At 50.4% G+C, this 27785-nt stretch overlaps 2 protein-coding genes and 1 non-coding gene across 4 annotated transcripts; 2 read left to right on the plus strand and 1 right to left on the minus strand.

Annotated features, from left to right (window-relative positions):
- Positions 1 to 2481: 2481 nt before the first annotated feature.
- Positions 2482 to 5624, plus strand: LOC122392755. Its single transcript, XM_043388017.1, has 5 exons — positions 2482 to 2661; positions 3035 to 3148; positions 3649 to 3686; positions 4317 to 4506; positions 5196 to 5624. Exons 1-5 carry the CDS (start codon positions 2583 to 2585, stop codon positions 5372 to 5374), a joined length of 600 nt encoding a protein of 199 aa, XP_043243952.1. The 5' UTR covers positions 2482 to 2582; the 3' UTR covers positions 5375 to 5624.
- A 551-nt stretch (positions 5625 to 6175) lies between these two features.
- LOC122392754 (uncharacterized protein CG5098-like) lies at positions 6176 to 27735 on the minus strand. Of its 2 annotated transcripts, XM_043388014.1 has the most exons (8): positions 27415 to 27735; positions 23016 to 23140; positions 18789 to 19974; positions 17977 to 18129; positions 16417 to 17179; positions 15628 to 15834; positions 14706 to 14849; positions 6176 to 6832 (listed from the first exon to the last, which is right to left on the minus strand). In XM_043388014.1, the coding sequence occupies exons 2-8, from the start codon at positions 23122 to 23124 to the stop codon at positions 6824 to 6826; spliced, it is 2571 nt and encodes an 856-aa protein (XP_043243949.1). In that variant the 5' UTR covers positions 23125 to 23140; positions 27415 to 27735; the 3' UTR covers positions 6176 to 6823. The 2 variants fall into 2 exon arrangements, with proteins under 2 accessions (XP_043243949.1, XP_043243951.1); XM_043388016.1 differs by lacking the exons at positions 23016 to 23140; positions 27415 to 27735 and adding an exon at positions 22256 to 22407.
- Trnai-aau lies at positions 22855 to 22928 on the plus strand. Its single transcript has one exon. It is a non-coding gene; the product is annotated as a tRNA-Ile (tRNA).
- Positions 27736 to 27785: the final 50 nt, after the last annotated feature.

Here is a 27785-nt window from a genome sequence, read left to right on the forward strand (position 1 = left end):
AGAGAGAGAGAGAGAGAGAGAGAGAGAGAGAGAGAGAGAGAGGTCTAATCCGGCAGTAAGAGGAGGAAACAAAGAGGAAGAGGACTGATGGAGGAGGAAGAGGACGTCGCTTGTTCGTAGAGGTATGAGCGTACGTCCAGGTCAGGATACAATCCATCGCAGAGGGTCGACATTCCAAGCTGTTTACCTGGTCCGGGGGTCAATGGTGCAGTCCTAGGTCCCGACCGTGGGCTAAGAGGGAGAGGGAGAGGGAGAGGGAGAGAGAGGGAGAGAGAGTGGGGTCGGTGACCGAAGGGGTTTCGTGAGCCAGTGCTAAGGTCAGTGACCGGTGTTAGAGGCGGCGGAAGGGGTGTAGCCCAGGGAACCTGTGCGACACGGTACGGGCCGGGGCACCACACGGGATTACGGAACTGGGGTTCGATGTGATAACTTACCAGAGCTGTAATATTCCCGGCTCGAAGATCTGCTTGAAATTGGCAGTTCAGTTCACAGGCCCATTCAATCGGTAAGCCACTTTATTTTAATTTGTGTGGCCGAACTATCACCTGGACTTCGATTTTTCGGGGGGGGGGGACTCATGGTTTCCATCATTCGACCATGCAATGCCGTACGGTCTTATAAATGTTCATTGCTAGTGTATCAAACGAACCAAATCAAACGAACCACACACCGCGCACTATTTGGTGACATGGGGTAAAGCTTTGAGGGCCCAGCCGAAAAAAAAAATGCTTTCCTGCGGGGCGACGAATGGGGGCGCCGCACCGTGGAGGTTTCTTTTGAAAAAAGCGGTCTCGTTTGGCGCAGCTCTGGAGAATTCACTGAGCTTCATCAAGCATCGATATTCCATCTCATTCGTTTTCTTTTCATTTTCACGAGCATAGCATTAAAAAAACAGACCCATGTACCGGTTGTACCTAAAAAAAAAAAACAAGTCCTACACAGAAAGGTAAAATGAAAGTGGTGCCCCTCTTTATACGTACTTCGGGATAAGAAGCTCACGAGGGAGATGATATATTACTGTTTTATTGGCTAGAATATTGACCCGCAGGGACTATTTGCAATGTTTCCAGACGGTCACAATCACAACGCTCGGTCTTAAAACTGAACATTCCTTTGAGGACGGCCAGGGCTAGACGGACACGGCTGTGTCCAGATTTAATTATGTACGACATATGCGAACTGATGTCAACTTACACAGACCAGTTTTACCACATAGAGGCCAAACCGTTGACATTGTGTGAAATGTAAGAAACATTACGAAGGAAGGAGCTCTAAAAGATTGAACGTTTCTTGTTATGATGTTGTATGCTTTATTAGTTTCACCCGTGAGTACCAAAGGCATCCCGCAACCTCAGAATTGGGACACTGTTACAATAAATGACCGCTGTTGACCTGACTTTTGACCTGACCTAAAAATGATAATACTTTCGTCATTATCTTCCCAGTCCTTTTTCAAATATCACTTCCGCTAAATGTCCAGAGGTCGAGTGTGTGTGACGTTTTTACGAGCGATTGCTCGTAACAACGACAGCTCGTAACAACGCCCGCCTCAATATGTTACGACCTACTACGATCGTACCCTTGCGCTAACCTAGCACGGGTAAAGTCACGCAGACAAATGTGTTGCTGAGGAAACACCAGAGAACTATACATAACTCAAAACGGATCCAGGATTTTCTTCGGCCAGGGCCCAGGGGTCAATGACATGAAGGCGACATGTTTTCCTCCTTATAGCTATTGCATACAATTGGAGCGCCTAAAATAGGTGAAAATTGAAGGCAACTCCTTCTGTCTTTTGTCCTTCCTCTAATGTTGTCAGGCAGAAGCGTCTCTCGGGAAAGCATCCGGCGGCGTTTTGACAATTGTTCCCTTCGGGAAGGGCTGAGCAGCTGACCGACCGCTCACGCGTGTCCATAGGCACCGTGCCTATGGAGGGCACTGGGGAACCGTGCCCCCTTTGATTTTGGCATTTTAACATTAGCCCTATGGGCGTTGCATGGAAAGAATGGGACCAAAAGTCGGCAGTGCCTCCCCTCCCCCCGTAATTGAAGGTGTTCCGCCGCTACCGCGCGTGTCTCCACGGTCCAGGGAGGAGCGGAACGGTTCGCTGGACAGCTGTGCACGTCCACGGTGCCATGAATCCAGTGCCACGGGGACCGCCGGCGGCAGTGTTTGGCACGCCAGTGGTCGTCTCCTGTCAGTATTTGTCTCGACAGTGTCTCCTTTGCCAGAGCTTGTCTCCACAGTGTATGTCTCACTCGTTGTCTCAGCAGTGCGTGTATCGTCGATGTCTGTCTCACCAAGTCAGCAGTGTTTGCCTCGTCAGCGTTTGTCTCGTCAGTCGCCTGTGTTTGTCTCCCGTCAGTGTTTGTCTCCGTCGGTGTGTTGTTGTTCCATCGTTCCCTGGTCCCAGCGAGCCCGGGCCGATCGGCACGACCCCTCAGGCTGTTGTCGGCCATCAAAAGGACGCTTCGACCCGCCGCGCCGTCACTCGCGTCCCAGCCGTGGTCCACTCAGCTCGACTCTTCTCGACTCAGCTCGACTCAGCGACTCTACTCGACTCTTCTCCGCCTTGACTCACTATGAAGGTGACGCTGCTCCTTCTGGCGCTGGCGGCAGTGGCCGCGGCAGCAATCGTCGAGAAGCCATCTGATGATTCGGGTAAGCCAGCAGTGCACATTTCTGAATGTCCCAATCACATAGTAATCGTTTCAGTTCTGGCGGCTCCAGCCAGGGCAGGGGGCAGGGGGGGAGGGGGTGCAGCTAAATGGGCGTTTGTTCACTTCTTTTCATGGACTGCCATGCGATAAGCATTACGTAAAAAAAAAATAGGATCTAGAAGTGGTAAACCCCCCCACCTCCCCAGCTGCCTCAGCGCACCTAACTTTTTTAGCGTTTCCTTCTTGCATTTGGGGGGGGGGGAGGGGGATCGTATTCACTTATGCAAAGCTCTAGCCAGGACTCCCGCATAGTGTTGATGACATCTGTTGCTGATGACATCATCTGATGACAGCTGTTGCTGATTTCATTGCAGATTCCGGGCCGGGCAAGTTTCTTTTGGTTGCTCACCGGCGTAAGACGACTACGGTGACGTCACATTTAATGCTGACTACCACCGTCACCGTGCCCTACCGCTGTGACTTCACACGTAAGTAGAATGACGTCACTTGGGGAACGTACGTTTTTAGTGAATGGATTTCAGATCAGAGGGAATATCGGTTCTCCGATTCCTTCGAGCTGTAAATATATCGGGAGAAGCCTCTATCACTTCAAAAGCAGGTATCCAGCTGCCCGATTGAATTGTATTTTTTAGAGTCAGCGAAATAGTTCAAACTGAAATTATCATTAAAGCGAGCGAGCGATTGTTAGCGACACTGCTGATTTGGTTGTATCCCCCGTAGAGCGTTTGAGCAGTCGAGTCAAGCTTATAATACCTTAACTGTTACAACAGCACCAGACGTCTGGTGACCTGAAAAGGCCGCCGCGATCCCTTTTCAAAAACTTTAATCAGGAGTCACCACTGACCTGGAGTTTACCCCCTCCACCCTGGAAACACGCCCCTAGATTCTCCTGGCTGTCGAGAACAGCGCGCCACAGCCCACAAACGAGCTTACTTACTGACATATCTTATCCGTTTTCTGGTTTCAGCGAGCCTCATCGCGTGTACTGGAACCGGTAGGCGCAGGGTAAGTTATCTCCGAAGTAACTTTAGTCCGCAATTTCTTGGGCCCTACCCACTACAAGTAGAATATGGAGGGCAATAGCAGTTAAGGAACTTTTACTAAGAATATCTAATGATCTACAATGATCCTTAATTGTGATTACTTTTTCGCAAGGTATGTAGGGACAAACAACCAACCAACTGGTTACATCGCCTTAAATTAGGTCCTTACTAATACCAAAGCGTTAACGGTAGACCCATGCATAGATAACAGTAGAACTGTTATCTACTGTCATCTACTGTTGTTCTTCTGTTATCTATGACCCATGTAAAAATGATCAATTTCTGGAACAAGAATTTGGAATCGGTGCCTGTTTATGGGACTAAGTAATCGCGTGTAAACAATTATTGGGGAGTGTATGGTTTGAAGGGAAAAATAAAACACTATTGGCACTGTTGACTGTTGACTTGAGATCGATCAAGTCGCCTGTAGCACAACAAATGTGCATTTTTTTGTGGTAAGCCACATCTGCCGTCAGGTTTTCCAAATGCAATTTGCGTATGTCCGTCAGCGACGCTACCTCCGCTCAACGGACCACGCTGATCGACAAACGACAGTTATGGTAACACACTAATCCATGTCTGTGTCCTGCAGAGGTCTGCCAAGGCCAAGGCAGCATCAGCACCCAGCGATGAAAAGGAGCCAGACGTTGAAATGGAGCCAAACGCCGAAATGCAGTCCAACGCCGAAATGCCACCGAACGCTGAGACAGAGATACCGTCCAACACTGAGATGGAGTCCAACTCTGGCATTCAGCTGGACAGCTCGATGCAGCCGGCTGACGGTAAGAGCATGAGACTGAAACTGGAACACCTGCTTAGGAGATTCGGTGTTTTACCATAATATAATAAGTCATTATAACTTGCTATGTAATGAATATAATTGTTATCCATTATATGATTTTATCCTAAAGGAGATAACGGGGAGTTTCGAAATGCAACAAGTTGATTCAGGCTCTACTCCACAAGAAATCGTTCGCGCAGGAGCTTTCGAATTGTATTACAGATATCGGTCGCAAATATTGGGATCGAAACCCCCCCCCCCCCCCCCCACCCTCGAACCCAAATACGACATGCTGACGAAGTTTCGTAATGCGATTCGAAAGCTCAGACTCGATTTCATGTGGAGATAGGTCTGAACCAGCTCGTCGATTTTTGTTACTCAGCCAAAAACTCAGCCTTACATGTATTAACCAAGGCTATAGAACTGGTATTTACCCTATGGAATGTTATTTAAAGAATGTGTGATGCAATGTAATACACTTGTGACTTACATATAAAAAAACGCTAAATAAATAATGATTAATACCTTACGCTGGAGATTCACCTTATCAGTAATTCAAAAACTCAAACAGGTCCCAGGTCTTTCTACGCCTTTCGACACAATTATTTCATTTACTGATTTTTTCACAATTTTTTTCTTCTTGAAAACTGCTAAATCACCAACATCTGACCCGATGCGCCGCTGTTTCAGGAGCCGGCGATAGCGCCCGACTGCTGATCCACACCCGGATCACTGAAACATACACCAGCACCATTGGCACCAGGACGGTGTCCGTCACCAACTCAGCCAGCACCGAGTACGTCGCCTTTGCGTCATGTTCGGCGACAGACTACGCGGCTACTCGACTACCACTTTGCCCGGAGCCATAAACTTCAGCCAGCGCCTGGCTGCCGGTTAACACGGCTCGTTAACCCGAGTTAACACGCAGGCTTTTAACCCGTGTTAACCGGTGCCGTGGCAAGGGTCTCAGTTTTTGACAGCTCGCCACAGTGGTACCTAGGGGACATGGCTGCCACCAAGCCAGCACTTCGGTAGGGACTGGCGAGCGCGTGGTTGGGATCGGAAGCTTGTCTCCTGCTCATGTTCGGCCGTTTTGATGCTGTTGTCGACGACGGGAACTGACTGGACATGGTCTGACCTAGCTATTGTTCTCTGATATTGTTTTTGGCCCGTACGGCTGCAGAATGCCATATTGTGGTATAAATATACGACAAAATGAGTACATTGTTTTATTCAATATTTGATTTTTGTAGCTCCATTCCAGTAGAAATGATAAGAAAGGACGATATATGAGAAGAAATGGATGCAAAATGGAATGCGAGTCAACAAATGTAAACGAATGAGCGAAAAGTAAATAAGCGATTGATCTTACTAAGATAAAGCAGATCAATAACGTCTTTAACATTGCATGAAAAACGAATTTAACATAGAACGTTTATCGGTTAACCCATCGACAGCCCACAACAATCTAGTACCTACGTGTTAAGCTCCATATCACCTGAGCCTCGTTACACCACTGGTGTAATAACACCACAAGGTAGTGTAGATGTGCCTCGTATATTTCTTAGTTATAATTATTTTTTTGTCGTCTACTTAAATTACCAAAATGGACAAAATAGTAAAAATGTTTATCATTAGGTAGAGAAGAGAGATCGGGACAAAGGCGCCACCATTTTATCATCGCTTTATTGGAAACCGGAACTAGCATCAGTTACATCACACTGGAACCGGACCTACATCACACTGATGGCGACATGGACCACATCAGCCGTATGGACCCGACATACCAAACACCGGACACTGACGTCAGGCGGCGTCAGATGACGTAACTCATTACCACTGACTGGCACCAGCTGACGTGAGCTAGCAGCTGACAACAGCCAACAGAAATGACGTCAGTTTGAAACAGCTGACGTTGTTTTCCATCAACTGATGCGACTTTTCATCAGCTTCCAGCAACTGACGTGGCTCGACATGAGCTGACAGGTCAGCATCACTTGCCGTCAGTCTCAATCAACTGACGTGAAAATTCATCAGCTGGCTGACATCAGCTGACGTGGGTCATCAGCTGACAACATCCAGCATCAGCTGCCGCCAGTATCGGGCCAAAGAGTACCACATCGTAGGGCCCGACAGGAACCAATCGCTACACCGAGCCAATCTCTCCACGAACGACAACACTTTCCAACTTACAAGTTCCACCATCCAGCGTTCATCGCTCGCTGTCCATCGCTCGCTGTCCACATGTCGCTGTCCACATGTCGCTGTCCACTGTCCACCGTCCAGTGCCCACGATCCACAGTCTCCGGCGCACGGCTCTACTGTTTCTGAGGACAAATGTGAGACACACCGATGGGGTCAGGTTTAAAAGTTATGGAAGGGGGTGGGCGCCTTTAAACTTATTAGTTATTACTTAAATGATGTTACGAGATACGAGATAAAATGATGTTCCAAAATTCAAATGAATGCAAAATTTCAATGCGAGATAAATTCATTAGACAATTTTTCGTAATTTCAGCCAAGCAAATCTTCAATTACCAAGGGACGGGAGCTTGTCAACCAAACATTCACCGAACTCTTTATCGGAGCTTGCCTTATGTCTGGTCTGCCGGCCAAAGGAAGAAACGCGTAACTCCCAAATCCGAACTTTCCAGGAGAGCCAAAAAACATGTTCGGACCTTTCACGGCTCCTGTGGTCTGAATATTCAAAACAAATACAGCACAAATAATACCATTGGAATCTCCACTGTCCGCTCTTGTCAGTGATACCAATATTTTTATTTTAAATTATGTCGCATGCAAGAAATACGTCTATACGTTTCTTCCTTTGCAGCTGTTAATTCACATCAATCGAAATCCCAATGGAAGAAACGCGTGAATCGGTTATCTGGAGCTACGCGTTTCTTCCATTGGGATTTCGGCGCACGCGCTACATCGACGTTGTGGAAAAAAAGGGCAGACACAGTAATGAATGAACGGATGAATGAATGTCTGGCGTGTGAGATCTAAACCGCTTCGAATCTTGACTGTTTAACTGAATAATTTCGATGTTTAACTGTATAACTGTCCCTCTACGTCTTTATGTGTATATGAGTGCATTTAACTCTGGCATGTGCAGATATTTTAAATTAACTCAGCACGTCTTACCTTATAGAATATACTGGAATCATTGAGATAATATAGTCAACAAAAGGCTATCAACTCAGCAGCCTGACATTCAAAACAGAAGGGAACAATGGGGTATATTTCGGTTGCTGAAGACAACATAACACTGTATAAACACCACCCATCCAAAAGGCTGGATCAACAAAAGGCTATCAACTCAGCAGCCTGACATTCAAAACAGAAGGGAACAGTCATGGGGTATATTTCGGTTGCTGAAGACAACATAACACTATAAACACCACCCATCCAAAAGGCTGGGTCAACAAAAGGCTATCAACTCAGCAGCCTGACATTCAAAACAGAAGGGAACAATGGGGTATATTTCGGTTGCTGAAGACAACATAACACTGTATAAACACCACCCATCCAATACACACAACGCCATTATACAGACAGAAATCGCCTGGAAGCGGGAGGGCGGTATCTCCGGCGCCGGGGGTCACGGCGACCGCCCCCTGTCCCATCCAACACACACATGACACAACGGCATCTTCACCGACATATCCTAGCATCTGCGCAGCGGCTGCGCAGATGGCTGAGACAGGCTGAGACTGCTGAGGCTGAGGCTGCCAGGCTGGTGCAGCCTCAGCCTGCCAAATCGCGCACCTTCTTTCCTTGCAGAGATTCCCAGAACTCGCGCTTGTAAGGCGTCATCAACGGTGCCAGTACTTTCAGGATCCTGTCCAACTTATCTTTATTTACTCCACGAGCGACCGCTCGCCTATTGGGCTGCGTGGTTGGGTCGTACGTGGTCTTGAACAGGTCATAAGCGGCCCAGCTGGGGCTGCCATGTCGTGTTTTTAGAAATAGTCGATCGTCTCCACGTCGAGCCTGGACCACTTTAATGTCTCTCAACATAGGCCTCATGTCACCACCGGCAAGCCGCGTCAGCTTGGCGGTACTGACGCCATTCACCAGGTCTCGGAAATCGCCCGGCGACATTTCCACTACTCGTCCAGACCGTTCACAGATTTTAACAAAATCAGAAAAATCCTCCACTACAGCCTTTGAAAGAAATTTGTTCACGACCTGGTGAATGGCGTCCGCTGACATACTAGTATGTCCTTTCTCCAAATATTTTACTGTGACTGTGTTGAGTGCCACATCAGTCCTATTCACCATGTTTTGAAGGGCCGTCAGAAATGTCCAATTCTTATTCTGTGCCGAACAGTTGTCGACCCAGAAGGTGAGGCTGACCACGTGCCGATGGAGTTCCGCGAATTTCATGAATGTGGAGGCCACGTCGGGCGCGTCCCTCCCTGCCACACCCTCGTGCCACACGATGCACACGCCCTGACCCTTGCCGCCGCCAAGTGAGACGAAAGTTTCATTGTACGCTATGAGGCGGGATGTGAAAACACACGTCTTGTGGGGCAGGATTGGGAGAACGGCAATCCTCATCATGTCCGCGGACACCACCATCTCGTCTGCCGTCCGCGGCCTTGACCGGTCTCGGGCGTATTCCGCCCGCGCCCGCTCGGCCCTGTCGAGGTGGGAAGCGTGATCCTGGCACACCTGACAGGTTTCATGATCAGTGCATGAGGAGAGGTGCAAGTGAAAGGCCTTGCATATTTCACACTCTTCCCCAGCGAGTCGTGTGAAGCCAATGTTGGCCTCTCGGACGGCTTGACGAAACCGCTCCATGGAGCAGATTCTGCCCTTCTCCTCGACCAGGTGACGATACATCGTGGGCACGGACAGGTCGATGGGGAGATACCGGCGATTTGGCGCGTGCAAATACCGGTAATGTGGCGTCAGCGGATGGTAGCGCTCAATGTGCTGCTTTAGCTCTGTAGCCAGAAGTTTCACGCCAGCCGGCGAGGCGCGGCCACGCTCGTCCCTTTTGGGGGATAGCTTCCCGACAGCTGTCAAGATCACCCCATCGCTGGCCTCACTGAAACCCAGCGTTGTTAGGCAGAATTCTTTACAGACACGCTGGTTTCGGCCATTTTCCAACGGGAGTCGATAAACGATGAGCCGCCGCCTGGCAGAGGCAACATCGGTTAACGGAGGGCTGTCAGTCAGAGTCGGGGTCTCATCGGTGACGTGGGTGGCATACCACTGAAGCCTAGCTTCCCTGGGCAGTGAGTTGACAGTTGTATTTATGTTTTCCCTCTGTGCCTGGGATATGTGAGAGGTGCATTCGAACCGGCATTTGCGGTTGAGACATGCTGTAGGAATAGGTCGGACACTATGCTTTTGTTTGAAGGCCAGGATCTGTGAGTCCTGCGTTCTGGCACGTTTTTTAGACTGTCCAGGGGTAGAAGGCTCACAGCTGGTGCCTTCTTCGCGGGGTGTGCGACAGCTTGTCGTACCGCGATCATATTCGCCCCTGTCGCCGTCGGCTCCGACATCGGGGACAGGTCCAACAGCGGCGCCGAGGTCAGGACCAGCGGGGTCGAGGTAAGTACCAGCGGGGCCGGGGTCAGGACCAGCGGGGTCGAGTTCAGGACCAGCGGGGCCGGGGTCAGGACCAGCGGGGTCGAGTTCAGGACCAGCGGGGCCGGGGTCAGTGCCACCGGGGCCGGGGTCAGTGCCACCGGGGCCGGGGTCAGGACCAGCGGGGTCGAGTTCAGGACCAGCGGGGCCGAGGTCAGGACTAGCGGGACCGAGGTAAGGACCAGCGGGGCCGGGGTCAAGACCAGCGGGGCCGGGGTCAGGACCAGCGGGGTCGAGTTCAGGACCAGCGGGGCCGGGGTCAGTGCCGCCGGGGCCGAGTTCAGCCCGCACAGGTAGGCCAGCGAGGTCGAGATGATCAGTGGGACCGAGTTCGGGGACACTTTCACCGGCGGGGTCAAAGTTAGGACCTGATAGAGGAACATCGATGAGATCACAGCTGGAAAGGCTACCCAAAAGTCGAATGAAGTTATATGACCCAGTATCAAGAAAATAATCAAGATTGCACAGATCATCAAGCTGTGGCTCGTCGGTAGCTGGCGGCAGCTTGGCACCTACGGCATTGACATTGGTTAGCTGATACTCATCCGCTGAAGCACCAGCAGGTCCGGCAGCCACCGTCGAGCCGCTGTCGAGGGCCGCCTGAAGATGCTGTCCATCAACACCGTCGGCATCAGCACCAGCAGGTCCGGCGGCCACCGTCGAGCCGCTGTCGAGGGCCGCCTGAAGATGCTGTCCATCAACACCGTCGGCATCAGCACCAGCAGGTCCGGCGGCCACCGTCGAGCCGCTGTCGAGGGCCGCCTGAAGATGCTGTCCATCAACACCGTCGGCATCAGCACCAGCAGGTCCGGCGGCCACCGTCGAGCCGCTGTCGAGGGCCGCCTGAAGATGCTGTCCATCAACACCGTCGGCACCAGCACCAGCAGGTCCGGCGGCCACCGTCGAGCCGCTGTCGAGGGCCGCCTGAAGATGCTGTCCATCAACACCGTCGGCATCAGCACCAGCAGGTCCGGCGGCCACCGTCGAGCCGCTGTCGAGGGCCGCCTGAAGATGCTGTCCATCAACACCGTCGGCATCAGCACCAGCAGGTCCGGCGGCCACCGTCGAGCCGCTGTCGAGGGCCGCCTGAAGATGCTGTCCATCAACACCGTCGGCATCAGCACCAGCAGGTCCGGCGGCCACCGTCGAGCCGCTGTCGAGGGCCGCCTGAAGATGCTGTCCATCAACACTGTCGGCATCAGCACCAGCAGGTCCGGCGGCCACCGTCGAGCCGCTGTCGAGGGCCGCCTGAAGATGCTGTCCATCAACACCGTCGGCACCAGCACCAGCAGGTCCGGCGGCCACCGTCGAGCCGCTGTCGAGGGCCGCCTGAAGATGCTGTCCATCAACACCGTCGGCATCAGCACCAGCAGGTCCGGCGGCCACCGTCGAGCCGCTGTCGAGGGCCGCCTGAAGATGCTGTCCATCAACACCGTCGGCATCAGCACCAGCAGGTCCGGCGGCCACCGTCGAGCCGCTGGCCACGGGTGAATACAACTGCGCGCAAAACGAGTGGGTTATGATCAACATGCTCAGTTTATCTCCTTGAGCGAAACATTAGTTGTGACCTTCAGGAATAGTTGGTAGGGGAGGCGGACTGGAAACATCGGATCATACGATTTGATGTTCATTTTATTGTATTGAGTGTCAGGCATGCATTGAGTGTCAGCAATGATAGCTGCAATGATTGCAATGATAGCAATGATTGCTGATTTTCATGAACATCACAGACCCAGCAGGAAAGCTAGCTATTGCCGCCTCGGTGATTTTTTTTTTCGCTGAAAACATTTGCCATTCACCGGACACCGCTCATTTCGCCCAATGTGAAAGGGAAAAACAATTGTTGTTTAGGTGCGTTTTGGACGTAACACTCACCAGTTGATTTGAGTCCGCAGGTTTGTCCACTGTCGGTGTAGAGACCAGCTCAAGTGCGGGCGTTAGAACCGCACAGGACGCACTACTGGACGCATCTTCATGCCGCATCGCACTTGCACATCGCACTTTTGCCAGCGGCAACTCATCGTCTGACACATCTGCACCATGATAACAGAGTCACATCACTCAATGTTTGTGTTTCATTTTTATTAGCGCACATAATTAATCAAATTTTATTTATTTTAAATGTCATATATTTCCTCATAACCTACATTTTTCATCATGTTTACTGAAACGCCAATTATTTTGTGAAATTATTCATACGTAGGTTTTATAAAATAACAAATTCTAGAAACGAGCATGTAAGAAACCTTACATTACACATCCTTTGATATGCCCTCGGAGAGAATACACTGCCATTCGGGACTCCCGTCATTTTCCGCTGGAGGCTGAAATGTTATCCTTAACGAGACTCGCACGTTTTAACGGACTACAAGATGGCTATATTCGTTAAAATCCTATGTTGAAGGCGTGCTATTTTCTTCAAATGTAGGCATCTTACCTTGAACTAGGAGGCGTGCGGCCAAGGGGCTGACCGCTACGGTGCCCGTCCACGCTCGACCACCCGAATGTCGCATGCTGACCCGTGAGCCGGCGGCAATAGTCCCGGAACACTTCAGCGACTTCACGGGGACATAGTGATAGTCACCTCGACTTGTGTCGTCCCAGTCAACTCTTACATATACGTTGCCTCTGCGTGTCTTAAAATCTGCGTCAATCGGTACACCTGGTATCGGTCTCTTTCGCTTTCTCCCCATCCTATCATAAATCACGATCAAGAACTGTCACCTGTCACCAAAGACACTACTTAAGCCAGCGCGGAGCGAAAACGATCAGCTTAAATTGCCCGCCATGGCGCCAAAACTTGTTATTGTTTACGTTCCTTGATTTTTTTTAGTGAAGCACGTGCTTCGGTACTGATGACAGGCGGCAAGTTTTTAATGGGGTTTTAAATTAGCGTGTCCATTTTAGACAGTTCAGAAGCATGATTATCTCAGGCATTATTGAAGTTAGGCCTTCTCTGCGCGTGTATTCGTTTATTATGTTATCACGACAATAAACTTACTTAAGACATCACAATAATCAACGATGAGATTAAAAGTCTACCAAGATCACAACATGACAAAATGTCGTGCATCCTCCGCCGTGCTGGTATCAAACACGCCACTCCGGGTCCACGCGTTTCTTCCTTTGGTTTTCGAGCTGCTACGAGCGTAAACCGCAATGGAAGAAACGGGTGAAATCTCACGCGTTTTTTCCTTTGGCCCCTTGGACCAATTGCACCCACCTCGCAACTGACGCTATTTTGCCAAACTAAGATAGGTCATAACTTTTTCAAATAACATCAGATCGTTCCAAAATTGGTATAGTAGGATGCGTCTTGAGAAGGGCTATCGATTGATATAAAAAAACAAAAATGTCAAAAATCGAGTTACGCGTTTCTTCCTTTGGACGGCAGTGGTGCAGTGGAACCTTGAGCTCTACCCAGAGACTCACTAACCTTTGCTACATGCAGCTCTCCCCATAGCTTACAAGGCGCAGCACGAGCTGAATGGCACTCCGATAAATCTCACCTGATGCCGGGTGATGTATTATCTATTCTAAACCCCTCCCAGACCTCACCTTACCTTATGTCTGTAAAACTCTCGATGAATCTCACCAAACGCCTAGTGCTGCAGAAGCTAAAACTCCCCCGGTCCTCACCTGAGCTCTGTTCCGTCGCTGTTTTTAATCAGCATCATCATGCTGTCGGTTTTCCCATAAAGTTATTGCTGACGCTTCTTGGCCTCTCATTGGTCGAATGAACAGATCACGTGAATTTGACCCGCGAGGAGCCAAGAAATAGCAGCATGCTCTCAGCCTGCTGACAAAAAAACTGCGACCGAACAGCACCCGGGTGTCTGTTGCAGTACGAACTGAAGCTCTCCTTAGATCTCACCTGGTGCCTGTTGCAGTACGAACTGAAGCTCTCCTTAGATCTCACCTGGTGCCTGTTGCAGTACGAACTGAAGCTCTCCTTAGATCTCACCTGGTGTCTGTTGCAGTACGAACTGAAGCTCTCCTTAGATCTCACCTGGTGTCTGTTGCAGTACGAACTGAAGCTCTCCTTAGATCTCACCTGGTGCCTGTTGCAGTACGAACTGAAGCTCTCCTTAGATCTCACCTGGTGCCTGTTGCAGTACGAACTGAAGCTCTCCTTAGATCTCACCTGGTGCCTGTTGCAGTACGAACTGAAGCTCTCCTTAGATCTCACCTGGTGTCTGTTGCAGTACGAACTGAAGCTCTCCTTGGATCTCACCCGGGTGTCTGTTGCAGTACGAACTGAAGCTCTCCTTGGATCTCACCTGGTGCCTGTTGCAGTACGAACTGAAGCTCTCCTTAGATCTCACCTGGTGCCTGTTGCAGTACGAACTGAAGCTCTCCTTAGATCTCACCTGGTGCCTGTTGCAGTACGAACTGAAGCTCTCCTTGGATCTCACCCGGGTGTCTGTTGCAGTACGAACTGAAGCTCTCCTTGGATCTCACCTGGTGTCTGTTGCAGTACGAACTGAAGCTCTCCTCAGATCTCACCTGGTGCCTGTTGCAGTACGAACTGAAGCTCTCCTTAGATCTCACCTGGTGCCTGTTGCAGTACGAACTGAAGCTCTCCTTAGATCTCACCTGGTGCCTGTTGCAGTACGAACTGAAGCTCTCCTCGTCCAGCCGACAGCCGGCCTCGGCGGCACAGGGCACGTGGAAGCCACGCCGACAGCCGCGGCCCAGGCAGCCGACCGTGGCGCCCACAACTCCGCACACAGAGCACAGCTGACCGAGAGGGGGGGGGGGAGTCAGACAGGGCGGGCAACTGACCCCACCACTCCGCACACAGAGCACAGCTGACCGAGGGGGGGGGGGGTCAGACAGGGCGGACAGCCGACCCCACCACTCCGCACACAGAGCACAGCTGACCGAGGGGGGGGTCAGACAGGGCGGACAGCCGACCGTGGCGCCCACCACTCCGCACACAGAACACAGCTGACCGAAGGGGGGGGGGTCAGACAGGGCGAGCGGATACAGTAGACAGGCATAGAAAAAGGTCTAGAGAATACAAACATTATACAAGAACTCATCAAATGACACAGTGAACGTACCATGATACAGCGAACAACAAGGATTGAGTGCGTTTATCAAAAGCACACAAAACACAGTTGAATACCAAAAGCAATACAAGAGGCAACAGCCCTCAAAAGTCAACCTTAGCGTCGGCTTCAGGCGAGGACTTTCTTGAAATCCGTTCCACGAAAGCAATGACCGCTGACCAGGCTTTGACTTAGTTGAATGATCTCTGACTTGTCCTGAACTCTGCTCCACAAAATGTGACCTGTCCTGACCTCTGCCCCGCTGAATATGACCTTCACTGGCTTTAACCCCCTATTTTGACTCATCATGACCTCTATCTTGCCCTAGCCTGTCATAACCTCTCCTATGCAACATGTGACCCCTCTTGACTTCTTCTCTACCCTATCCTGTACCCTGCCCTGGCCTCCATCTTGCACTGACCTCTCCCCTGCTCTGCCCTGACCTCTCCTCTACCCACCCTCACCTCGGCTCGACTGGCTGTGATGGCCTCCTCAATACCCTGAATCTTTCCCGCCGAGAGCGTCAGCTGAGGGCTCCACGCCAGACAGGACTCGTGGAACCACGTCTCCAGCCTGTCACCCAGCCGGGCCACCTCGAACTCTATCGGGGTCGAGGAGGTCGGGGTCGGAGCCGGTGCAGCGGCGGAGGGGGTGGAGTCGATCGGCTCTTCCTGAAAGGGAGAGAGAGAGAGAGAGAGAGAGAGAGAGAGAGAGAGAGAGAGAGAGAGAGAGAGAGAGAGAGATAGATAGAGAGAGAGAGAGAGAGGGAGGGGGAGAGAGAGAGAGAGAGAGAGAGTGAGAGAGAGAGAGAGAGAGAGAGAGAGGGAGAGAGAGGGAGAGAGAGAGAGAGAGAGAGAGAGAGAGAGAGGGAGGGGGAGGAGAGAGAGAGAGAGAGAGAGAGAGAGAGAGAGAGAGAGAGAGAGAGAGAGAGAGAGAGAGAGAGAGAGAGAGAGAGAGAGATCCAGTCAGAAGCTTGCCAACATACGAAACGGCAAACGATCATCATTCATTATTCCGGTTGTTCAAAGAGTAACACGTCTAGGTATTGGCGTACGCTCACAACATAAAAGCAAATCACCACGCCAGCTCCGCCTCTTCAGTCAATAGCTCAATTAACCCCCATACAACCCCCACATACTTTGGTCTTCCATACCATTTACCACCCTCCACATTACCACAAACCTACCCAAATCTCCCACACCATTCTATCGCCGCCTCCCCTTTCCTTCCCTTCTCTTCCCCGCGAAACTCACCTGCACATCCCTCTTACTCCGCCTCCTCTGTCTTCCCACCAGCGGCCTCCCCGCCGTCTCTATAGCCTCCAGCCGGCGAGCCACAAAGCACGGCCCCAGCAGATCACCCAATCCATTGGCGTGGGTCCGCCTCCGACAGAACACACACGTCCATGTCGGGTCCACCGCGAACGCGTCGTAGTTCTTGGAGTAGGCGCTGGAGAAGCCGACACGGGGCTGGCCGGCCGCTGAATCCAGGTCACAGGTGATCGGAGGGCGTCGGCCGGTGGACGCCCCCTCGCGGTCTCCCTGGCAGTTAACCACGCGGACTGCCAGCGCGCCGCTACCTCCGCTGGTGCTGGTTCCTCCTACGACGAGGTAGGGACCTCGCAGAGGCTCCGGTCGGCCGCGACCACGTCGCCCTCTCCCGCCGGCTCGCCCGGCAGGCTCGGCGGCGGGCGAGTCGGCTCGACGCCGGCGGCGACCGGCCGCTCGACGCCGTCTCCGTACCGGCGCGGCAGGTGGCGCTGCCTTCGCCGGAATAGAGGACGCCACTGTCGCCGACTCGCCGTCACCAGCCGCAGCGTCCGCCGCCGCTGTGGCGGTGATATCCCCGGCTTCAGTGGCGGTTTTTGGAGCGGCAGAGGCGGGTCCAGAGGCGGTGGAGGCGGGGGCGGAGGGTGCCGCCGACGGCCCCGAGCTGCCGTCCGTGGCCTGCCAGCTCTTCTTGGAGCCGTCGTCGTTCCAGCAGCGCCACTTGGCCTCCCAGTCGGCGGCCGAGACGCTGCGGACAAAAGACGGACGGAAAGGTCACACTGCTGTACCGACGCATACTGAGAAATTTCGGCACTACATGACTGCTTTCAGGAAGGCAAACAACGCAGGGCTCGGCATGAATATCAAAAGAGTGAATATCAAATAACTGAATACAGAATATCAAATATCAGCATGAATATCAAACTTATGCTGGCAGCTTTTCGTGAGGGCCGGTTTATAGCGACTTTCTACGCTACAGCAAGATATATCAAGTTACATGCTTGAAGAGCTCCCCGACAAAACGTCAAAGTAAAGCAGCCTCAAAGAACAACACAACGGCGCAATCCTTCCACCCGCAATGCGACCGCCCAGCAACGCAAGACCAGGAGTTTTTACAGACACCCCGCTGCGCACGACAGACCGTACCACACACTGCAACCTTACCGCTTCCCTTGCTCCCTTAAGTCCCTGTTCGAGCTCCCTGTTCCCTGTTCCCAGCATTTCCCTGTCCGATCCTCTATCTCGCATCTTATGGCGTTGCAAGATGAGGATGGCTTTGGTATCTAAAATTAACCATTCGAGCTCTACTTTAGTCTGACAAAGCTAAGAAAGAACGGATTTAAAGTGCAACAATTATTGATCCAGGTGATTCTTAAGATAACTTCCAACACGCCTGACATTTTTTGTCAAATTTAAGCACAGGTTTGAGCTACAGGCGTCGACAATGTCCAATGCACGTCTTAAGTGCTTCGAGACGCATTAGCTCCGTTCTTTCTTAGGTTTGTCAGACTATATTTCGGGAAAGTGACGCTCATCTATACCTACCCTTCCGGGGCGGCGGGCGGCGTCGTCCCCGCTCCGTCCACCGCCACTGGCGAGTGTTCGGTCTCTCCCGAGGGGCCGGCACCGTTCACAGGTCTCTCCCGAGAGGTGCGTCTCACCGGGGCAGAGCTGGCCGGGTCCTCCTCTGTCACCGACCTGAGGTCAGGTGGGGAGGGGGTGGGGCTAGGGTCAGGTGAGGTAAGAGGTGACCTGAGGTCAGCCGGCAGGGGGGTGACCTGGGTTCAGGTGGGGTAAGAGGTGACCTGAGGTCAGCTGGATAATCAGGTAACCGGAGATCGGCTGGTGGGGTTAGTGATTGAACGGGGCCAGGCGATGGACCACGGTCAGGCGAAGGCTCGAGGGGGGATAAGTTGACCTAGGATAGGCTTGAGGTGACCTGATGTCAGGTGGTTAGAAAACCTAGGGCGGGAGGGTTCTGATATAGTATAAGATCAGACAGAGGGTAAGAAGTGGTTTGGGTCAGGTCAACCATGAGCAGCTACATGTCGAGTGTAATAAGGCCAGGAGAAGTTCCCGGCTCCGCAATCATTCTTAGAGGCAGGCGCGCTGGAGGCTGGATTTGTGCACGGCACAATATCCGACTAGCCTGAATGAAGCAAACAGCGAAGCGCAAATGACACATCAATCCATAACGATACGACTGCAGACCAAAGACGGTAACACAGCGAGACACAGCCAGCGAGAGACTGAGGCAAAGAGCAGTGTAGATAGAGGACAATAGTCAACACAAAATGGCCCCACCTAGCCCATCGACAGGGCGAGTTCCACGCCATTCTCTCCGCCCTCTTCCTCACCTGGTCCTGGAGCGCGTCTTCCCGGACGGCGTCCCAAACGGCTCCTTCATGTCTATCGTCAGGTCACCCCTCTTCCTCCTCTTACGCGGCACTCGTGGCGCCGCGCCGTGGCCGTTTACCACACCAGTAGTTCGTTTCGGCACCGCAGGGCGGCGCTTGGTTAGCGGCCGGCGTGTAACAAAGCCAGAGGCCGGCCGGCGGCGGCGCCGGCGCCTGGCGCCCGGCCGCGGCTTAGTTCGCGCGTCGGCCGCTGGAGGCGCCCCCGTCGCGGTGCCGCTGCCGCTCGCCTCGGCTGGCTCGGTGAGGGGCACTTTCCGCGGCCGGCCTCGTTTAGCGGGAGATGACACACCCGCAGCACCGCTCGGTCCCGCCCCTGATGAGTCCGCCGCCGGCACTGCCGCGTCCGCACCTTTCACTGTAGCGTCCACTGCGCTGGTTGAGCTCACACCATCCTTCCCCACTTTCTGTACCCCATCCACCCCTCGCTCGGCACCGCCTTCACTCATATCTACATCGTCACCGCCCACCGACTCGAGGTCATCGATGTCCTCTCTCACAGCCATAGCGTTTGTATCACTCCACTCTGACACCGACACCAGTTTGGGGTCCGTCGGTCCAGCGACGCCGGCCGAAGGCGGTTTGGTCACCACCTTCAGTTTCCTTCTACCTTTCTGCGCTACTGGACCACCCAGCTTCACCTTCTTATGTCGCGCAATCAGCCTCGTCGGCGAGGCGGTCAGCTTCCTCTTTGGCGTCTGCTGCTTCCTCCTGTGCGCCTTGACGTCATCCGGAGACGGTCTAGCGGCAGCCAAAGCTATCTTGGCGGCTTGAATGGCAGCTAGAGCGGCGGCAGAGGCACGAGCGTCAGCCACAGCATCAGCGACAATCTCTGCATTGGCGGGAGCTTGGCGGACCACCAACTCCTGCTTCCTTCGACTCTTGGACGGCGACTCGGCCGCCGCGGGGGCGGGAGCAGCAGGGGCGGTGGCGGGGGCGGGGGAGACGCCGTTGGTGAGGACTGGGGCGGCAGACTGGGCGGGTGCCACCACCGCTGTAGATCCACTGCTGAGTGTAGATGGGGCCGTGCCGATCACAGTATCGTTTGTACCGGTGACAGGAGCACCGCTAGCCGACGGGACGGCCGCGCCGGTCTCCATGGCAGCGTCACAGTGGTCGCCGGTGGTATCTGAGGGGACAAGCCAGATGTCAGAGGGGTCATTCAGACGGTCACATCACAGTGAGATCACAGAGGGTCATACACATCACATCACACAGAGGGCGGTTCACATTTGTGTCAGAGGGATAACACATCAGAGCGGCATGTTACGAGAGTCATATCGGAGAATCGCAAAAGAGTGATCACGGCAGAAGGGTCACATTAGAGCATCAGGTCATAGGTTCACGTGGAGATGGAACACATCAGAGGGGTCAAATCAGATTATCACAGTAGAGTAGCGTCAGGCTGCGTATAACGTCGTGTTATGAAGTCGTGTCACATCTCAGGATAAATCTACGAGCCGAGACCGTAGCACGGGACTGCACACGGCACTGACTCTGAGTCTGAGTCACTCTGAGTCACCGGAGTCAGTAACCGGCCTCACCGACTCCGGTTACAGTGGCGGACAAGGGGGGGGGGGGGTCTCAGGTCGCCCGGGTCACGTTAGTGGGTGTTGGGTTCGCGGAGGTTCGCGGCGGACATAGGTGGCGCTAGTGTAGTTATAGAAGCGAGCGATGCTAACAGGCTGCAAAGTCGTGAGGGCTCGCGGCACAGTATGCTGCAAAAATTATCACGATAACAAGACAGAGAAAGTTGCGTGAACGAAACAGACAGCATATGGAAGTGTAGCAGTGTGCTTACGAATCAATACTTGACATATGGACTAGTCAAATAACGCACAATGAGGTTATTGGGGCATGTGACGTTTAGCTAAGCGAATACCAATGCATCGAAGTAATTGAATGATGAGGTGAAAAGTAACTCTAGCCCAGACGAGTAACTCATAAATATTGATAGGTCTAGAGAAAAACTAACATTCGTGTCACGGTTCGCAAGTTTGCAATCGATAAATGTGAAGTGACATGTCCTTATTTTGTAATCTGCACCAACGCAAAGATAAAGTGGTATATTTATTTCGGTGCAGTTCTCTTGAGAGTTATTGAAGCATGAATAGCAATATAAATTTATTTGCCTGTAAGCAATGAATACAATACAGGTAAGTGAACTCATGCACACCTATTGAAATGAGAAGGAAAAGAAGGAAATAATTAGGTACACCTAAAAATGGATAACACAAGAACCAAGTAAGCGATAAAACGAGTCATAAGCGATTCAACTTATATTAAATATGGAAATAAAATATACGGAGTTTTTCCTACAAAATACAGGCAATAAGTACAATAAGTAATAAATACAGGCAATTACATAGGCGCGGGAGCCGGGGGGGGGGGGCAGTGGGGGCAGCTTGCCCCCCCCCCCCCCGCCCCCAACTCTGGGGCCGTGGGGGCGGTGCCCCCACAGCTTTGAGACGGAATACCACACTTTTTTTGCAAATGTTTTCTTTTTTTGTTGAAAAAGCCGAGGGGTGAAAAATAAGTAGCCTAAAACCGGTGAGAAAACTAGATTTGGGGGTACCCTAGGTTGATCTCTATTATGGTGTGCCCCCCCCCCCCCCCAGTCGGAAAGTAGTTCCCGCGCCCCTGGGCAATTAGTGAAAAGCGACTCGAAAATGAAAATGCAGTGACCACTTTCGTCTTTCGACTTATCACAAGGGCAAAGTAGCGCCAAGGCCGGGTAACAGCCGGGTAACACTAGGATTTAAATGTCTTTGTTGGGTTGGCGTTTACCAGCCATGCGACTACGAGGCTATTTGCGGGATAAATCGGTAATCGAGCACGTCAAAGCGCTCGTCCGTGGTCGTGTCCGGTGTCGTCGTCTCGTGTCCACAACACACGGGAGGAGGTATGCAATGTGGCAGCGATGGGTGGGGCACTTGGCACTTGGCACTTGGCACTTGCACCGCACCAAACGGTTGCAAAACATGCCCCGCGCGTATTACTGAAACGCCCCGAGCACATTTTGCGTCCGTGGAGTGGACAAAGGACGTCTGTCAGGACGGGGTTGTTGCATGTCATCATTCGCAAAATCACATTCGCGAATTAACCGAATGCAATGAATAAAGTATACTAACTATCTTACTGTGTGTAGGCACCCAAAAAGGGAACCGTAATTACAACATTTGGTGAATGGCTAGTCAAGAAAAGCCACCACAAAATACTTATATTCGGTAATTCACCATCAAGACACCGAGACAATAACGGAAATTTATAAATTTTATACGGTTAATTATGAAATTGTATGCTTTCATATTATACCGAATCTTGGCAGCATTGCATTTCGTCAATACTTAATTTATTATTGCATTTTTTAAACGCTATAACACAAATATAAAGTAAACGGTGCTCTGTACCTAAATATGCAATGTCCAATGGATCCTTCAACCTGCAGCACACCGCACCACTTTTAATGTTTCAATAAATGATCACAACCCATTCTTGCCTTCCCTATCAGATATCACGTGATTTAAATTAATCACTAAGCAAAACATACCGGACGATTTTATTTGATATCACCCATCACCGGCAAGTCACTGACAACAACTGGCAACAGGCAACTACGGAAATTTCTCAACATTCGCGTAATATTAGTCAGCTGTTGTATAAGAGGCGCAGTATTTAGTGACGTCACTAAATCACGGAATGTAACAAAATGGGTTGATAGGCAAAACGGCAATTATTACAAGGATTAATAAAACTGACGTTATTTGAGTAAAACACGATAACTTGGCCTTACCATGCTTGTAAAAATGTTAAACGTGCCCATAAACATCTTACATCAGGCGAAAAAAAAAACATTCCAAGGAAACTTGCAAGATTCAGAAAATTCCCAAAACCTTCGAGAGCCAAGTGCTATCGATAACATACATTCTAGGAAATATAAAAAAAATAAAAAATTTCAAGGAAAGCTAAGATCCGCTACTATTGCACCAAATCCAGCGCTCCCACCAACGGCCGGTTAGCTCAGTTGGTTAGAGCGTCGTGCTAATAACGCGAATGTCGTGGGTTCGACCCCCACACTGGCCAAGCTTTTCTCACCGGGCCGAAAGTAGACGCCCACTGCGAGCTCGTCCCTCCTTGGACATTACCATCAACCCTGTGCCGTATACAGACCTGTCGCAGGTTTCGTGATTTCATTTTCTTGCTGTGGCGGCTGCTGAGTAGGCTGTTCCGGCAAATGTTTGATAGGTGCAGGCTCTGACTCCGCAACAGCTCCCTCCATCTTGAATTATAAGCGACTGTAAAAGAAGCAGGTAGAATCAAGTTCAGCAATGTTGTTTTACTAATTTACAAACGCCTCAGTGAAAATACGACAGTGCCGCTGGTCGTAAGTATCAGAACATATCACTTGCGGCAACACCTAAACTGGGAACGATGTTATGGCGATTTTTTTTTGTAAGAATCATGATCTTATTCGAGAGCGGAAGCACTGTAATAAAAAAATGTTTTTCCCGTTCCAGACTCCCGCACCACTTCCCAGCAGTCATGGACCAAATCATCAGGAAAATTGTCCCCCTGGAGTTTTTAAATTGTAAAATCACGCCGTCCTTTGTGTCATGGAAATGCCACAAATCAGATACTGAACTACCACCTATCTCCCTGTTAACCGCCCAGCAGTGGATGGTTGGTTCGTGTTCGTGTCGAGTGTTATTTTCAGTGTGTGTGTGTGTTCCCACTTCCCAATGTTATTTCAAAAACGGTTGAATAGTTGGATGCTAGCTAAATGTAAATGTGTTAAATGTACTATCCGCTTTTTCATGCAAGACTGGCCGATAAACGGTGCAAACTACAAAGTTCTTTCGTCGGGTTCAGATGTCTTAGAAATGTGATGAAGATATTATTTTCTTTTTGCTGTTAAAAACAAGTTACTTGCAAGGCCCGCACGCAACTTTACTAAACCCCGTGAAGCTGCGTTCGATAAGCGATCGTCGGAACCGATAAAAGACCCCGCAACAAACCGGAGCCGGGTCATCTGAGACACCGTGGTGTGCGGTAGAGATGTCAATCGGATACCTACTTTTTGGTAGGTATACCGATACCAAACCGATACCAATTGGCAATTTGGTATTTGGTATTTCAGTCCTAATGTACTTGGTATTTTGTTGGTATTATGAGCCCTCGCTTATGTATAAGAAGACTGAGAAATTGGTAAAAAGTCGGTATTTCCATCATGTTATGAAGTTGGTTCGGTATCGGTATTTCCTTACGGTTTATGTTGGGATTTGGTTTGGTATCGGTATTCAGATTTTCTGTAATTGACATCACTAGTGTGCGGTCTTCGGCCGCGTACTGCGTCGAGCCCCTCCCTCCCCACCCTCCTCCCAGCAAACTCCATCCCGCAGCAACTGTTGCTAATCCCTATGGAATATCGCCTACCCCCCCCCCCCCCCCCCCCCCAAGAGTTCCCATCCTATCCCCACGCAGGACCGCCGCCCCCAGGCAGTCGGCCGGACGGAACGTAGTCAGCTGTTAGCCGGCATCGATCAGCTGACTGGGACCTCGCACAAGGTAGAGTGCGCGTCTGTGGCACGTGCTGCCCCTCCCCTCTCTCTTACCTTGGGGGCGAAATGGCCGGGGAGAGTGAACACGTAGCCTCAGTTAAATATTTCAGAGGCATAAAATATTTTCACACGCGAAAATGAGTCCAAAATGTACCTGCGCAGTGCGCACATTGTTGCCCACGGGAGAACAATGGAGGATAGGAAAACGTATGGGTGGGATAGGATGCGGCACAGGACGATGATGCAGCTTTGGTTTAATGTGAATTACATTTAGGAAGTACAGCTCGGCCATAAAAGAAAGCTGAACGCCGTTAGCGTCCTAACGCACGTGTTCGCCCGACGGGGATTGGTCACTGGCAGTTGGCAACGAGCCAGCGACCGGATATAGCCCCGGGCGGTGACTGTCAAGGTCACGACTCAACGAATGGTAGGAGGAACTTATACACTACAGCTATTAGGAATGACCATATAAGTATGCCCCGGTCAATTGCAATGACCTCTGAAAATACTAGCGTTTCCAGTTTGCATAATAGGCCTCAAAGTAGGAGTAAAAATTCAAGTGTGAACATTATATCGAGTTCTAAATGTAGATACATAAAAATATACGTCAAAGAGTAGAAAGCACAAGGCTCGAAAGATAAAAAACTAAAACGAAAATAACTATGCCTAAGGTTTGTTCAAAATAATAGGTGGGTCTCGCAGAAAAAAAGAGTAGGTAGGGGAAGGTGGGGTAAGACGGACCAGCTAAGGTTTGAGGCCACATATCTTGCTACACTGCTCTCGTAATTCATATCATTTATAGTCTTCGGAATGCTCAATCCTTCCTCTGTTGATATGTGTAAAGACTAAATTTCAACTTAAAGACATCTAGGTGGTGGATGCCCTCAAAGAGGGACATGTCAAAAACTCAGACAAGAAAAAACGTGGGGTAAGACGGACCACACAGCAGTGCCTGCTATCCGTTCATGTGTGTTACACTTCTGCTCTGTACTCTTGTAAGAAAAAGTAACCAGAATGGTAAAATAACAAAATGAGCCTTTATTCTTTACTCATGTGTGATGGAAGTGCAGCTAAAAGCTGGGAACATGTGTGTTGATTGTCGTTTGGCATGAATGCATGCTAACTGAGCACTTGCATGCATGGCTCACATGCAACAAAGACTCCTTCCTGAAAAATTAGCTTACTTAAACTTGTGTCAATGTTTTGGAAAAGAACTTTCCATATGCAGGGTACAATGGACCACCACAGGGTAAGATTGCCCCAAATCTAAATTCTGTCATTATCATGACGTATATGTCAAATAGCCCAACATTGCAAAACCTTGCCTTTCCTAAAGTGTGACTATAACTAAGTTTATAACTTTGTTCTTCACAGTTAAGTGCAAAATAGAAACTAATCATGCAAGAAAGGCGCCGTAATTGAATCACCCGTAGACCTCTTATATTAGATCGGTTTGACGAAAAACAACATTTTTCTCAATAACTCAAAAGCTATGCATCCTAGCAGCATGAACTCAAGGTGTCCATTGTTACGAAGGAAAACAAGCATAGTGAGTGCATAAAGCAGTAGATACCAGCAGCGGTTCAGCCGGGAGGGCTGGTGGTCCGTCTTGCCCCGCTGGGCCGTCTTACCCCACCTTCCCCTATAATGGTTACTTTAGGTATAATTCTTACAAGATAGCAAGCTACAGAGAAGTCTACAATAAATTATATTTATTGTCTTTCATATCGCTCGTATCTTATCTCTAAAAGCGTAAATATCGATTCCTACATATATCAATTTAACAGGTCAGTGCAGGGTCGGCAGTCAGCACCCTCGTCGGGAGACGTTCTATTCGATAGGGCCAGAAAAAGGACTGGTCGGTCCTCTCCCTGACGAAGCTGAGCCAGATATTTCCCCCTTTTTTACGACCCATCCGGCCTACATGGAACGGTCACACATGTGTGATCCACATGGCTGGACGGCGGGTCTGCCCTCAGGGTCGGGCGGCAGCATGGAAGGGATGAACGGGACGGTGAAATAAAACAAAGAAAGCAGGTGGACATCAGGGCAGGGGATTAGAGAGGAATGAATGTTCAACCCCGAGGTTGCTGATTTACAGCCGACATCTTACAGAAAAAATAAATCGATACATTCTCCTAAACTAGCACTTTCTTGTATAATTAAAACTAGAGGATAAATCTCGCAACGAACCCAACAATTTTGCATTTCGCCAATTGGATTCTGCCTATTTTGCTTTAAAAAAAAACAGCGATAGTAGAACAAAATCCCTCAAATTTACAAATTTTGCTGTGATCTGACCGTTTATGATGACCTTCAAGGAAACGGTGTGTTTTCATTAAATATTTTCCGTGAAAAAAAACGTAACATCCGAAAGCAAAATAAGCCGTCTGCCTTCCCAATACAATGCGTAAAGAAATACCTACGCAGAAATAATCCTGTTAATGATAACTAATAATGCAAAAGGACCAATGACATTCCTAATAGGCTGAAGAGGTAATTTTATTATTTTACCTACTTTTGCTTTGTTTTTATTCTATTTTTACGTTTTTCACGAGACACTAAAAAATAAGCCTAATGAAAATGTAAACAAATGCATGACCAAGTAACGATGCCTCGATATCATACCTCGTGCTAATGTAACGATTTTTGACAATGACCTTGCGCTTGGTGCCCGGAAACCTACGCCAAGGCGATAAATCGGCGTCAAAACATGCTCAGATCGGTTCATCTGCGACAGTTGAACTTAGCGAATCGATAAAACTAATTTTATGTTCCTCACATTATGTTTGACCCCTATGTTAAACATCATATCACAAAACAAACACTGCAACCGCCAACAACACAAAACACCAAAGAAATGTGAAAACAACACCCGATGCCCATGCCAACGGAAATCCATCCGTCCCATTCGCGATCACTTCACTGACACCAGTCACCTTCATGCACTCATAACATTACCAACATTACCCATTACCCACACAACCTTTCCCATTACCCACATGACTTACCTCACGGCCAATATTCACCACGCCAGCGTACGGTTCAGTTCATTCAGTGCCCGGCCGCCGCGCCGGACCCCAGCGTGGAGCCCTTACCGCCGACAAGCATGGCCTACCGTCTCCAGCCGGGAACGTCTGTTGCCGATACGAGTCGAAAAGATCACACGCGACACGATCTTTCACTCGGAAATGTGAAGCACAAAACGGACTTCCACGTAACACTGATGGGTTGTAAATATGAGGGTGTGAAGAAGTGTCGAGCGAATCGGAATAATATCGGGATTCCGCACGGGCGACACACAAGCACGGCGTAACAAATAGACGGCCACCGGACGGCCTTCGCCCCGTAGCGATTAACTGCCGAGACGACCGGTAGATGG

Source organism: Amphibalanus amphitrite, unplaced genomic scaffold (genome assembly GCF_019059575.1).
Source record: "Amphibalanus amphitrite isolate SeventyFive unplaced genomic scaffold, NRLGWU_Aamphi_draft 000499F_arrow, whole genome shotgun sequence".
NCBI lineage: Eukaryota > Metazoa > Arthropoda > Thecostraca > Balanomorpha > Balanidae > Amphibalanus > Amphibalanus amphitrite.